This window comes from Pelecanus crispus, chromosome 1 (assembly GCF_030463565.1).
Source record: "Pelecanus crispus isolate bPelCri1 chromosome 1, bPelCri1.pri, whole genome shotgun sequence".
NCBI lineage: Eukaryota > Metazoa > Chordata > Aves > Pelecaniformes > Pelecanidae > Pelecanus > Pelecanus crispus.
In genome coordinates this window covers 36,939,687-36,953,231 of record NC_134643.1, presented here as the reverse complement: position 1 = coordinate 36,953,231, position 13,545 = coordinate 36,939,687, and the positions used below count along the sequence as shown (strand labels likewise).

At 36.2% G+C, this 13,545-nt stretch overlaps 1 protein-coding gene across 1 annotated transcript in view; it reads right to left on the bottom strand.

Moving 5' to 3' along the window:
• The window catches only part of SLC16A7 (solute carrier family 16 member 7), a 29,531-nt gene extending 18,552 nt beyond the window's left edge, over window positions 1–10,979 (bottom strand). Inside the window, exon 1 of the mRNA XM_009491045.2 lies at window positions 10,766–10,979. Coding sequence (XP_009489320.1) covers window positions 10,766–10,979 — 214 coding nt within the window. The remainder of the gene's footprint in view (window positions 1–10,765) is intronic.
• Window positions 10,980–13,545: the final 2,566 nt, after the last annotated feature.

The following is a 13,545-nucleotide window of genomic DNA, read 5'->3' as shown; positions in this document are numbered from 1 at the left end:
TAGGTTTACTAATGAAAGAATTATTTTCTTCCCACAGAAGGAACTATGTTTCTTTAGTAAGTTTTAATACATCTTACTGAAATGTAATTGGTTAGAAAGTTGACTGATCTAGGCAATACGTATATCTGAACACCTTGTCAGGTAAATTTTTTATAACATCAGGAGAAATGATCCAGAAGAAATTCTATGGTACAAATTTGTTCTTGTCTTAATCCCATATGCCACTTCAGATCTGTTTCTCTGAGTGTAGGGTCAAGTGCTTTACACTCAGGTTACTGTTTACATTTGAGTAAATAAATATGAAAAGCTCTAAATCACAATGGCAATGGTTTATATAACCTTGCACACTCTTTGCACAGGTATAAACTATGGGGCTGTGTGAAAGACAAGAGAATCACTCCCACATGTACTATCTTTGCGACATGCTATTTGATTTTTAAGGAACGATACATAAAATTAGAACCAGCATTTCATGAAACACTCTTATGCTTTAACATCCATTTTATTCCCAAGCTGAAAGAAAAATTTCAAGTCTCAGAATTTTCAGTAGAACTAAAACCCTTCAAATAAGTCACTCTGAAATATCTCAAATGTCTTCTGTCATAGAAATAAACAAATTAGAAGTATAACTATCTGGCATTCCCATGATCTAATTCTTTCTCTTAGCTTTTCAAAATAATTGCAAACATCTTGTTTCAGGTCATTCGGTACTATATTGCATTTTATTACCAAACCGTCTTAAAAAATTGCAGCTCTACAGTTTGTTAGTTTAGTATAAGGCCAGTGGCTGGACTATGTGGCTCATTATTATATGCAGTCACATAACACACATTGGACCTTGCTCTGAAATGAATTGCCCTCATCACATTCTGGGAGGTGTAGTCCTTCTGCAAGTCCAGCCCATAGGAGAGAAGGGTTTGTGGGGTTTTTTGTCAAACTTTTTTTTTTTTTTCTGATTTTCTGTAACTTTCTATGACAATAAAAATGTCTTAATCAAAAATGATTATTCATTTTCAGTGAGCCCCTTACAACAATCTCTAATGTTGACTACATTCTCTTCTCACGTGAGAATCATGCAATTTCAAGTCACTACCTGAAAGTGTTTTGTTACATAGTTTGTTGCTTCAGTGAATAATCAGAACAATCCCCACAGTCATGGTGCCTGATTCTCCATTCCTCAGTGCACTTTGCAGCACTGGAACTCTATGTAATCCAATAAATTAAAATTGAAGTTAGGAGACTCATACTTAAGGTCAAATTGTTCTGTGTCCTTTAGATTTTTATTTTTTATTTATGAAGCAGAGATAAGCTTACTGACAAATAAGTGAAAAGTTTAATCAAATGATTACTTTAATAAAGTGAATACCACCGGTTTTGCTCAAACACTGTAAATCCTCAAAGCTAATCTTCTGTATTTTATTTATATTTTATGTTGGGGAAAAGACATGAATCATTTATGGATAATGTCTTTTGAAGGTTGACATAAATAAAAATAAGATTTTAATGAGTGCCTCTGGGAGCACTTAAGTCACTGAAGGTATACTGTCAAGAGATCTTGATGTTACAAACACCTATGGATAAACATATTTGCATAAATATATAAGCATGTTTATATGTTGACTTTAAGCAGGTGAAAAATTTACTTTAACTTTGAACTTTATGAGATCACTAAGGTATTTAAAATTGAGCACATATTGTAGAATTAGCACCATGGTGCCCATACTTGAAATGGGGTCCCAGGCAGTTATTTCACATATCTCTGATAAGAGCATAACATCATCAGTGAAAATTGTCATTCATCACTATGTATATCAATGGATCTGTTGTAAGTTTTCCTACTGTCATCTTTTATTTTTTCCAGCGTCACTAGCCAGACTGTGACTCCAGAACATTTGGCTATAAATTCAAAGAAGACCTGCATTGGTGAATGCATATGTAGCACATGACCTAAAGTTCTTTATCAATAATGTAGCTATTTTACTTTAATTCTTTTATTTTACTGCATTTTGCTGGGCAGATGTCCAGGTAAACTAACTAAATAACAAACTAACTAACTAATTAACAAAATCTTATTTCACCATAAGTAATGTCATGCTGCTTCTCACCAGCTTTAAAGCCTTATGTTTCTTAATTAAATGTTTCATGATAACGGCTATAAGAGTCTTGGTTTCTTATGTATTGAATAGTTCCTGCAAAGACAATCTTTAAGTAGAATATCCAGAAGTAAAATGTCCTGCACTTTATTTACTTACTTGCTGCTCTGGATACTACAACTATTCTGATTACGCAAATAACAGATTCAGCTACTTAATTACACACACTCAAAACTTAGCAAAGTCATAATAAGGAGGGATAAATTCTTCCATTTGGATACATGCCAATAATTCAAACAACTTAGAACAGAACTGCTCTTGAAGCTTTTCTGAGTGAAATTTGACTTCCAAGGACACAAGATTACTCCTCCTTCTAGGGGAGGCCAAACAGGACATCCACTGTCTTCTCTTGTGCCAGTCCTATCCTGAAAGCCATTGCAGAGTCCTTTGGAAGTCCTAACATTAAGATATATTAATAAGAAGATAAAAGCTAGGATACATCTGCAAATCTGGAAGCAGCATGTGCAGGATAGAGAAGATCATTCTTGTAAAAGAAGAAAAAATTTCAGTCAAGTAAGTTCTGTTCCTAGAAAAGCAAAGGAATTCTCCACAGGAGAGCAATATGAGTAAGATTTGTACTGTGACAAAATTTCTGCTGCCAGCTGATACTGATAGGGAAGTGTTTGGGGATCTTGCTACAAAGAGGCTGAAGTGTATTCAACTTTCAAATCATTCACAGAACAGAAGAAGATATAACAGATCCATAGATTTCTATCAGCTTATAATTAGCTACAAAAGAATGTAAACTTGGTCAATTATTAGACAAACCAGCTACTCTCAGAGTTGTGTTTTTTTCTTAGCTAGTGATGGAAAAGGGAATTATGGGTATGAGATAAGTCATTACAAGATTAGAGAAGATTTACAAGCTAATAAGTAATCTTAAAATTACCAGGTATTTTTAATAGTATCAAAACTAGTACAACTGAGTCAGTGTCACTGAACCATGGGAGAATTACCACCTGTACAACATACAAGAGGAAAATTAAAGAAGAAAATCAAACCTTAACCACAACAAGCTCAAAATCACTAACCATGGATGCATATCTCTATTAGGAATGTTCTTAGATGTCAAGGTCTCCAGGAAGCGAAATATAACATATTAATATAGGGCAACAATCATATAGGGTGGCATCACCTCAGATTTGTGCAAAATGGACATTTGAACTTCTCCTCTAGCTTCCTTTAGCACTCAAAAGACGGAGAAGTCTTTCTAAAACAGTATTCATTTGATGTGTTTCAGACATTTAACTTAGGAAAGGATGAATCAGAAATTCCCATTCTTATTGACTGACAACAGAAGATGTCTAGGCAGCTAGATCTGATGTAGGTGCCTATGCTGAAGAAGGCTAAACACATGAATCCTGTCCATATAACCTTTAGTTACTACTGTTAAAAAGCTGTAAGGGTAGCCCTACTTCCTTCAAAGTTTTCTAAAAGCCAAAGCACAATGCTAAGTGTTTCAGAGCAGTACACATAGAAAACCAAACAGGGCACATGCTCCCATCATTAGTGGGAAAGTGTTGCAAGAAGTGTTTGAAGTAGGAAATCAACGTCTTATTTCACAATACAGCCTCCTATTTTAATCGCATTCTTTCATTCGGTTGTCTAGTCACAGTACATATTCACCTGAACAAAAGTCAGGTAAAACTGCAGTGAAAATGCTTAACCGTTTCTTGACAATTAGAAAAAACCTGCCAAAATTTGTGGAAAAGACAGATAAGCTTTTCTTTTGTTTGTATCCACCAATGAAACATATATTACCTACTAAAGCTGCAGTTGTTTGTGCTCTTTGACATACATAATCTTAATAGAATATCACTGTTATATGAAAAGGTTCTGATGGATCAAAAACTCTTTGTATGGTATATGTGTTTATCTACATGTGTCATATGCGATCTCTGCAAAAATCTTCAAAACCAGTTCACCAATTAAAAAAGTGTTGAAAGTAATTATAGACAATTTAAAACCACTTTATTCTCTGATTTCTGTAGTTCCCCTAGCATCAGCATAAACCTTTTTACTAAGTCCGTGGTCCACTTACCTCTGTTAACGACTACAGATCTACCTATCTTTATGAATCACGGTAAAAATCTCAGCTGTTGCCATTTGATACTGGCTTAGAATATCTTCTAAACATACCAGTACAACTCTGTTTCCCTTGAATATACCCTTCAAAATAAACAAGGGAATAGTTCTTAGACATTCCAAAACAATGGACCACTAAAATTCTATAATAAGTTCTTTGTAAAGTGCTGGGTTTATTATTTCATTTGAAGTGTTGGTGTGACTACAATGGTATACACAGACTTTTCCTTCCCCACAGTAGTTCTCTGGTATCTGCTTAAATATCTCATGATTACCAGTTGTGCTAGACCATTGTTTCATTACCTTTGAATTACGCGACACACATCACAAATACAACTATTGTATGATCCAGTGATATGAAAAACTACATGGGAACTAATCCAACATTATTAGTACACACAAAATAAGCATTCTTTCGTCAAAGTTTTACAAGCTCAATGAACATATCAAAGGTCTAAGTTTGTCCCTTGATATCTTTCTTAAACAAACCCAAAGTTTTAGTCCCTTAGAAAATGTATTTTATGATGCATGTTATTTATTATTGTTTGACTTTGACCCATTACTTGAAGCTAAGTGGGAGGGAAAAAAGAATCTTCTTTGCAGATAAAAAAGTTGTCAATATTGAGTATGTTACTTATAGAAACCCCTGGCTACAAAACCAAATGAAGATCAAGACAAATGCAAAGCCTTAAATAGGAAAAGAGTGCTTAACTAATGTTCATTATGTAATCCACGTTGCCTACTTGTATGTAAATGAGAACTGTTTTAGTACAGAGCTTGAGTTAATTAAATTTAAGTTACCACAAATATTTCTATGATATGCATCAAATCATTACTAAGAACAAATGGTTTGGATACTGAAAGAGCTTCGCAGAAGCACAGTGGGAATTCTTTGTCATGTAATGTCTTTCTGACAATTATTTAAAATTAACATAATTGTACAATAAAAGACAAAAAACCTTATTTCTCTCTGTGGCAGCATGTCCGTAACTTTAGACTGGCTTCCTGAGTGTGTGTCAGTAGATCCCAGTAAAACCTATGTTTCATGAAAACTTAACAACATTGGTTCCCCAAAAGGCACTGTATAATTAAAAATCAGATCTTATCTGTTCAGCCAAACATAACAAGTTGCAGAGTAAAAAACCGGCTTGCTCCTGTAGCTAGGACAACAAATCCGTTTGAAAAAAATGTATAAAACCATCTACAACAGATGAGCTTTTTTTCATCTTTCTTCCCATGACCATTTTAAAGAGTGTTTTCTAAACATTAGGTAAGGCCTCTGTTTAAAACAGCCGTTGCTACCACAGAAACGCTGCCCTACGAAGTACAGTTCTACTAAAACTCAAAGCCTTCCAAGAAACGTAAGAAGTGTCTGTATCACCCTTCAGAAGCTTTATCAGGCTTCCTTAGCATTCAGGGCTTCTTTTTTAAAAGCTGAACTACTGTAAATTTATAATATTTTTGTTACTCTTGATGCCTCTTTTTTGTACTTATCTCCATTTGCTAGTAAGAATCAAAATGCTCTGTTCTTGTGTCACCTCATTACGACTTCTTTTCCTTTATCTGCGAGTCTCAAATTAACTTGACATAGATGTTTTACATATATTTTAGGCTAAATGTCAAGTATTCCCTCATGCCCATGAGGCATTCAGAAAGTTGATAAGTTCTGCTTTCAAGGACACTCTAAATGAGGTTATTAAAATTCAACACTTTGCATATTCTGATGGAGAAAAACGCTTGTCCCTGACAACAAAGGACATAGGTCAATATAAGAAAGTTTCTCAATCTCCTTATCCATGGCCACTGAATTCCTGGTGCCAGTATTTGTAAAACCAAAATAAGAAAATTTACCAGGGAGGAAGAAAAGTGTAGGAGCCCAGGTCCTGTCCAAAAGTAAAAATCCATAACCATCTGTTGTTTGTGTTACATGGATTTCGCAACTGTCATCTGCACTGTGCACACCATTTCATCTTCACAGCAATATCACCAAAACACCCACTGAGATAAAATAACAAATATTTTGAACATACCATATGATATGTTATTTTCCAAATTAATATTTGACAAAGTCAAAATGAGAACTTGTCTATAGGTTACTTTTGTGATGTCACCTGAAAAATCCTTTAAGGGTCTGCTACTGTTTGGAAATACTTAACCTCAAACTTGAATAACTTAAGAAATACGGAAGAAGAGAGAGGAAGCTATTCAATGCTGCATTTTTTAATTAGAAGCATGTTTTGAAAAATGGTAATGGACACTACTTACACTTATATAGCACCTTTCTTCAAAAGGGGTCCAAAGGTGCCTTTTAAATTAATTACTTAGAAATATCATCTAGAATTTAAATGGACCTTTCTTTTTTGAACTTCAGACCAGCAAGACTATTCCACATTTCACAGCTGGGTATGGCTATGGTATCAGCTCTCAACCTAATCTCTATAACCCAATGTCACACCCAAAAAGTTATTTTGGCGAAAAAAAAAAAAAAGAACAAAAAACCCAAACTGAAATTGTTGTTGGAAAAATGACAGAAAACGAGTTAAAGACAAGTGGGTATACCAACTGCTTTTTCCCTATGGAAATCTAAAACTCAAGGTCAGCTCTGCCTGAAATCACCGGCCCTGTCACACGGCTTTCAGAGCTGCCACTAAGGCTCCTATCAAACCTACACTGAAAGCAAAGAAAACGTTTTTACTGGAAACAGATCGAGCCTTGATAAGGAGCTCTCTAATCACCTTTGGCTGTTAAAGCAGCGCAAGTGAGAGGTGAAGTTTTGAAAAAGAGAAGAATGAACTGAGAGAACTTGAGGTCAAATGTATTTGATCTTTTTCTTGAATTCCCTAATGCTTGTGTGTGTTAGAGCATAAATACAGCTCTATTAGTATATGAATACATATATAGTTTATGTATATAAGAATACATATGTGCACACTCATTTTATATACATATGCGTTCATACACATACAGAAACACAGGTTGCCCTGTCAGAATAACTCAACTAATTCCATTTTATCCCAGCTTCCGTCCTTCAGTAACAAAAGTTTGGTGGTCTCAGTCACAGTCCCTTGGGTGTAGGAGTCCATCACAAAACCATCACCCTTAATTTAATACAATTGACAGTCTCTGCTCAAGAGAGGCAGAAGAAGGAGTTGCCATGGAGACTGAACTATTGCTCTTCTCCAGAGGATGCTTTTTTCAAGCACGGGCTGAACAGTAGAGGCTGTGCAATACCTGTAACCTTGATCACATCCCAGGATTTGTTTTTTGGGATGGCTTTTTAGTAAACTCTAACAAACATCCAGGAGACAAGGGGGGCAGGGGGAAAGAGCTTAAGAAAACAAACAAACAAACAAAATCCCCCAAAACAACAAAAAACAGTATGAAAGTGCATATTATGCCAGATTGAGAGGGGAAAAGAGTTTCATATTGATTTGATTTATCAGCTTTGTCACCTCTGCTTAGTGCTTTCCTAACAGGGTGAATGCTGTGCTTGACCTATTTGCTGGAATTAACCAGGACTGCAGGAGACCATATGGATTGCCAGATGGTCTGCTATAATTTAATGCCATTTATTCTAAGTATGAAGTAAGTGATAAACATAATTAACATTCTTTTAGCTCCTTACTGGATGCCCTTTATTAGTTTCTTTTTTTTTTCCTCTCAGGCATTGAAAGGTAAGTTAATACCTTGTTACTGAAACACAGATGCCAGCTAATTACTGCAAGAGGCTGCAGCCTCCAAAGCAAGAGTGTCTGCACAGACTCTAACTTATTCACTGAACCTACTGTGATGATTAATAGGTTGAATGCTAAGCTCTAATGAGGATGACAGATCTTAGATGTTTTCAGGTTACCTTCGTTAGTAGTATGATGAACAGAGTGTTCATTGCAGACATACGTATCACACTTCATAGTAAACAATACACCTTGTACTCACGGTCTGAGTGTGTATTTCACATTACAGCACATCAAATGCTAAGGAATCAAACCACCTTCAGACGGTAAAAACAATGGAGTGATTTCCTTCAGAAATGTTTTTCCTGATTGCTATTTCATATTCTGCCAATGATTGTCTAAATGGCCTATTTTTTAGGAAGTGGTTCTAGAGAAGCTATGGCTTCAAAGAGTGTTTATATCAGCCAGGGTCCTCAGTCTCAGCATTTTAAAACCACGAGTCTGTCACAAGATATCCAAACAACCTTGCCTACTGTTCCTGTGCTGATAACCTTCATAGTGACTAGGGTAGGTGCTAGCAGAATAAATAGTAAACCATTTTGTAATTTTTAACGTCAATGTACAGGTGAAGTTACTATGCTGGTACTCAGAACAGTGAAAGAAGTATTAGAGAAAAGGCAGAAGTACTGAATGCTTTGTATTTTACATGAAAACTTGTGCACGTTGAACCTCGCAGATAAAAACGACCACAGCTGAACGTCCTGCGATTTACATCTGTACTGTTAATAAAACTTGAGATGACAAAAACGGCATAAATTAAACTTTATTCAAAGATTAGAACAAGAGAACAGCACGTGTACTATAAAGCAAATCTGCCCTTAGAAAATTTAGCTCAGATCAGAAAATGTGGTGAAAAAGAGCCCAGGACAAAAGTCACAGCATAGGGAAAGAAGAAACAAAGTCCAGCTTTTCAACACCTGTGCTCTTCCCTTGTTCCAGATGGGTCCAGCACTTGTTCAGGGGCCTCCACCGTTACACATGTACACTCCACAGTGCAAGTGCTGACGCGTCCTTAAGAAGCAACTACATTAGAGGGGACCTGAATGTGATGGAACACACCTGCTCTTTTACTCCACTCTTGATTGCATTAGTTCAAGTTACTTCTTCACCTGGTGAATCTTGGGGAATCACTTGGTTATTGTTGCTGGTCCTATAAAATCCTTTATGATTCTCTACTAGTATATCAATAAATTATGATTCTCTACTAGTATATGAATAAAAATGGGATCAAAATATCTGAACAGCAAGCTTTTGTTGATATTGACACCACTTGTCAAGACATCTCTATAAGGTCTCTGTCTCTGCCAGCATTTGAAAAAAGGATCCATTTTTCCATCCCATTAACTGAAAAATATTTACCTGAGGTGCTTAAGCTAATGCTATGCTGGCTGCAGGTTCTTTCTTCTAGTCAGAGGGGAAAAACAGCTAGCCCAAATTCCCCTTGGTAGGCACCTACCTTTCTTCCCTGACTGCTAAAGGATCTAGGGTCATTCAGGTGTCAAAACTTAGGTAGGTTGAAATCAGAGATAAAAAATTACCATGCTAAAAATGAGACTTCATGCTTCCTTTAATAGATTGTTTACTGGACCTGATATTACCATACTTTACTCCTACACAGATACCACTTCTGAAAAATATTGGAGTGATGCTCTTCAGTGATTAAAGATATGGAATCTCGATGTGCTATTGGGACAATGTTTTCAGTTTCTATGTGTACACATTTATACATATGTACTTATACATACACATACACACATATATAAATGTATACATTTAACTGTTCCATCATTGCAAACATTCTGAGATGTTCCAAGAGGTTACCTCATAATATCCAAAGAAAGGGCAATGACAGATCTATTGCCTGAAATAACCTGTTATTCAGACCTCTGGGCTGCCTAAAAAAGTGTTTTGCCTAAGTAGCAGCTAGCTCCCACCAATGCTTAAAAAAAAAACTCTGAAAGAATGAAGAAATCAAGAAGAATTTAACGGTTACTCTTTGAGGTTGATAGACAGAAAACCTGCCAAAGCAGGTTTGACACTTAGTACTTAAACATGGCTTTATACTTTAAAATCCTTTTTCATCTGTCTTGTTATTTACTTGCTTGCTCACAACAAAAAAAAACAAAAAAACAAAAAAAATCAGAGAATTTATATTCACTGTTCATTTCAGTCCCAAGAATAAGATTGTCTGTATCTTAGCTGTCATATAGATGGCATGTATGAAACATGGCTCTTGGCCTAAATGGAAAGTACAATTTTATTTTAGGACAAATAAGGACAAGATACACACCCCTGTCTACTGAGGAATACCGGTGCCTGAACAATGAACCCTCATTGCCATAATAATTTTCTGTGTCTAAGCTCCATCATCTGATCTACTGAGAGATCTCACCGAAGCAGTGGAAACTGAGCAAATGTACCCCCAGGCCCAGGAGAAGTTACTTGGGCATTGCCTTGTTGGAAAATGTGACTCTCAGAAACTGTGAATTTAGGGCAAAATTGCAAAATAGAATTAGGTAGAGGAACAAACAAAAGGCCCTAGGGAAAACAAAATGGAAGAGAATATAAAAAGTTTTAAAAGACAAAGTAAACAGCACTTTAATGATGATGTGGCTACCAGTACTCTCTGATAAAGTATGATACAAAAAGAGGCATGTATTTTAGTAAATTCTTTAGGTAATAATGATAAAATCAGGTAGTAATTAACTTTAGTGGCTTTAAGACCATGGGGGAAAAAAACCCAAACAAACAAAAAACCAACTATGATATTTGCAAATTTCACAAATGTCTTACCTCCTGCGTACATAACAGCCAACATTATCGACGATATCCAAGCTATCTCACTATATGATGTGTGGAAGATTTCTTGTATTTCTTTGAAGAACACTGTGATGGCTTTGGGGAATGCATAGGAAAATCCAATGGAGATAAAAGCCCCAAAGACCACAACCCATCCCCAGCCTCCATCTGGAGGTGGGTACTGTGGTGCTGCTGCTGGTGGTGGCATTTTTGGTCTCTTGTCTCTTCTCCAGCTAGGCTGAAAAAGAAGAGAAGAAACAAGGTTTCAAACAGGGTTTCTTTTTTCTTTATCAAACTGCAGCATTCAATCATCATCTGCAGGGATTATAAAGAATCCTCAGAACAGAGACCAATTTCCAGTTTTCATGGGACCACAGAATGCGAGTACCTGTTTTTAGAAGCAAAATCTGGTCTGCAAAAAAACTTGTGGCAAGAATATTTGGAATATCCTATCCAGTATATGGCAACTGTTACAAATCACTGATCTCAGTCACTGAAGTTGTATTTCCAATTAGTCACTTACTGGAAAGTGACGTGTTTGTGTGGGTTAATTTACGTAGCTCTACTATCTACAGTGTGGATTTAGCACAGGAATGAAACAGGAAAAAAAAAAAAAAGGAAATTGGACTTATAGGAAACCATGGAAAAAAGTTAGCGTAAATTATCACTAAGTGCTATTGATGCTATTGTGTGATTTACCGGTACCTCAGCCAAATCATCAGGAACGACAGCAAGCAATAAATTCATTACACTATTTTATTATATGGTATAATTATCCAATTTTTGGTCATTGTTGATATCTCTTGCTTATCTCATGACAACATCTAAAAAGCAGGTTCTAAACAGAGATTTAAAATTCCCTGTGTATCCACAAAATAAATACAAAATATTATAACTCCATATTGTACTCTTATTTTTAAAATTTTCATCTTCATATTAGTTGATGTTGATATTACTTACAGGAACAAGGTGGAGGTTGATGGTACTATTTTTGCTCTGTTTCCACATGTCAGAAGACATCAGGAAGTCTTTCAGTAAGAACCTCACAAACTTTCCACAGCTATTCTCTAATTTAGAATTTACCAAAATAGATGTCACCAGAGTGATATTGTGTACAGGTTCTGAGAGATGCAACCAACACATTCAGGCAGCTCAAGAAATCATAGGTAATCCACATAAACTTCTAAGGCTTGAAATAAATTTCATACTCTTATTATCATCCTGCTACCTAAAAACTTAAGCTTTCTACATTTTGCATAACCATTTTAGAAAACATGTAGCAGCAAGAATCCATTTTGTAATTCTGAGATTCTTCCACTATCAAATCCCTTTAATGTTAAACACAGAGCTGGAGACCACTGTGTTTTCTTCTGTGTAATCCAGCCTACACAGACAGCATGAACTGAAAATTCCTCCTTCCTCCCTGTTTCTTTCTTGGGCATTTAGGCAACTTATTACTCTTGATTGGTCTCCTGCCATACCAGTATCAAAAGCTGTGGATGATAACAGTGTGTAGGTCGCTGTTATGCTTATGATTACCAGCAAGTCTCTATGTGATTTCTTCCGTGCCACTTAACGGCATGTTCCAATTTCTCACAGCAAACCACATTAGCAGTGGGAGTGATATGATTACTTTAACAAAAACTAAAAAACGAACTGTGCCAGCTTACATTAATCTCTCGGGATAGTGCCTGGAGTACTTTCAGGGTAAGCGCCATGTAGCAATGCGTGCAATATATGCCACAAAACTAGCAGTATTGCTTTTAAGATTATCTATCACTAGGCTAGCCCAGTGATAGAAACCCACTGTACTTCTGATTCTCCACTTTACTGAAGCTGATTGTAAACATCACCCTGATATTGGCAGACCTCCAGGGGGAAGCTAAATCAACCACTAAAACATCTAGCCTCTATGCAAGGTTGCAAAAGCCCAGGTAGTTTGGCTTCTGTGTCGTATCATACAGCTTTGCTGCCGGCAACAATAGACATCTATTGCTCTGCACACAGAGCATATAAATCTTTTTATACGCACATCCAGAAAGAACCTCTGGCACGTACTTTGTTTCTGCTTATCCTAGTCTCGGCTTAATATTAGTCTACTGACATACATCACTGAGGAAAACCCGGGCCTGCCACTAGAAGAAGTTGGACAAGTAGAGACAATTCTGGTTGCTGAGACTTAACTTTGGCAAAGTAGTTAAATACCAGATTGGTTCTTTGCTGAATCAGGACCCATTAGAAGAAAGAGTATCTCAGAAAGCCCGCTGTAACTTATAACACACATAGTGATGGCTGATTGCCTTTAAAAGCACAAAATCTCAAACTGGCATGGAAAGCAGCACTCTATTTCTGTGAATTGAGTAAACAACAGAGTTTGCTATCTGTCCCAGAAAGCTGCTGTTCTGCTCATCTGAGAAAACTTTTGGTTATTTCCTAAAAAAAGGTTAACTATTGTTTTCTTACACTTCAAAGGTTTGAGCATATTTGTTTTCATATTTCATATTCATATGACAACACTTCTATCTCTATTATAAATTTTAGTAATGCCACACAACATCAAGGCATTGCTCGCCATAAAAATAGAAAGGTATTATCAATTTATTGAGGAAGCACTCCTTTTCCTAAAAATAATACACAACCACTTCGAAAAATCACTGCCACCACATTAGACAGAAGAATGCTGAAAGTTCCCGAATGTCACGAAGGTATCGGTGATTTGGAAAGATCCCGTTATATCCACCCCTTTAGGGCAGCAGAACAGGCTCTGACAGTTC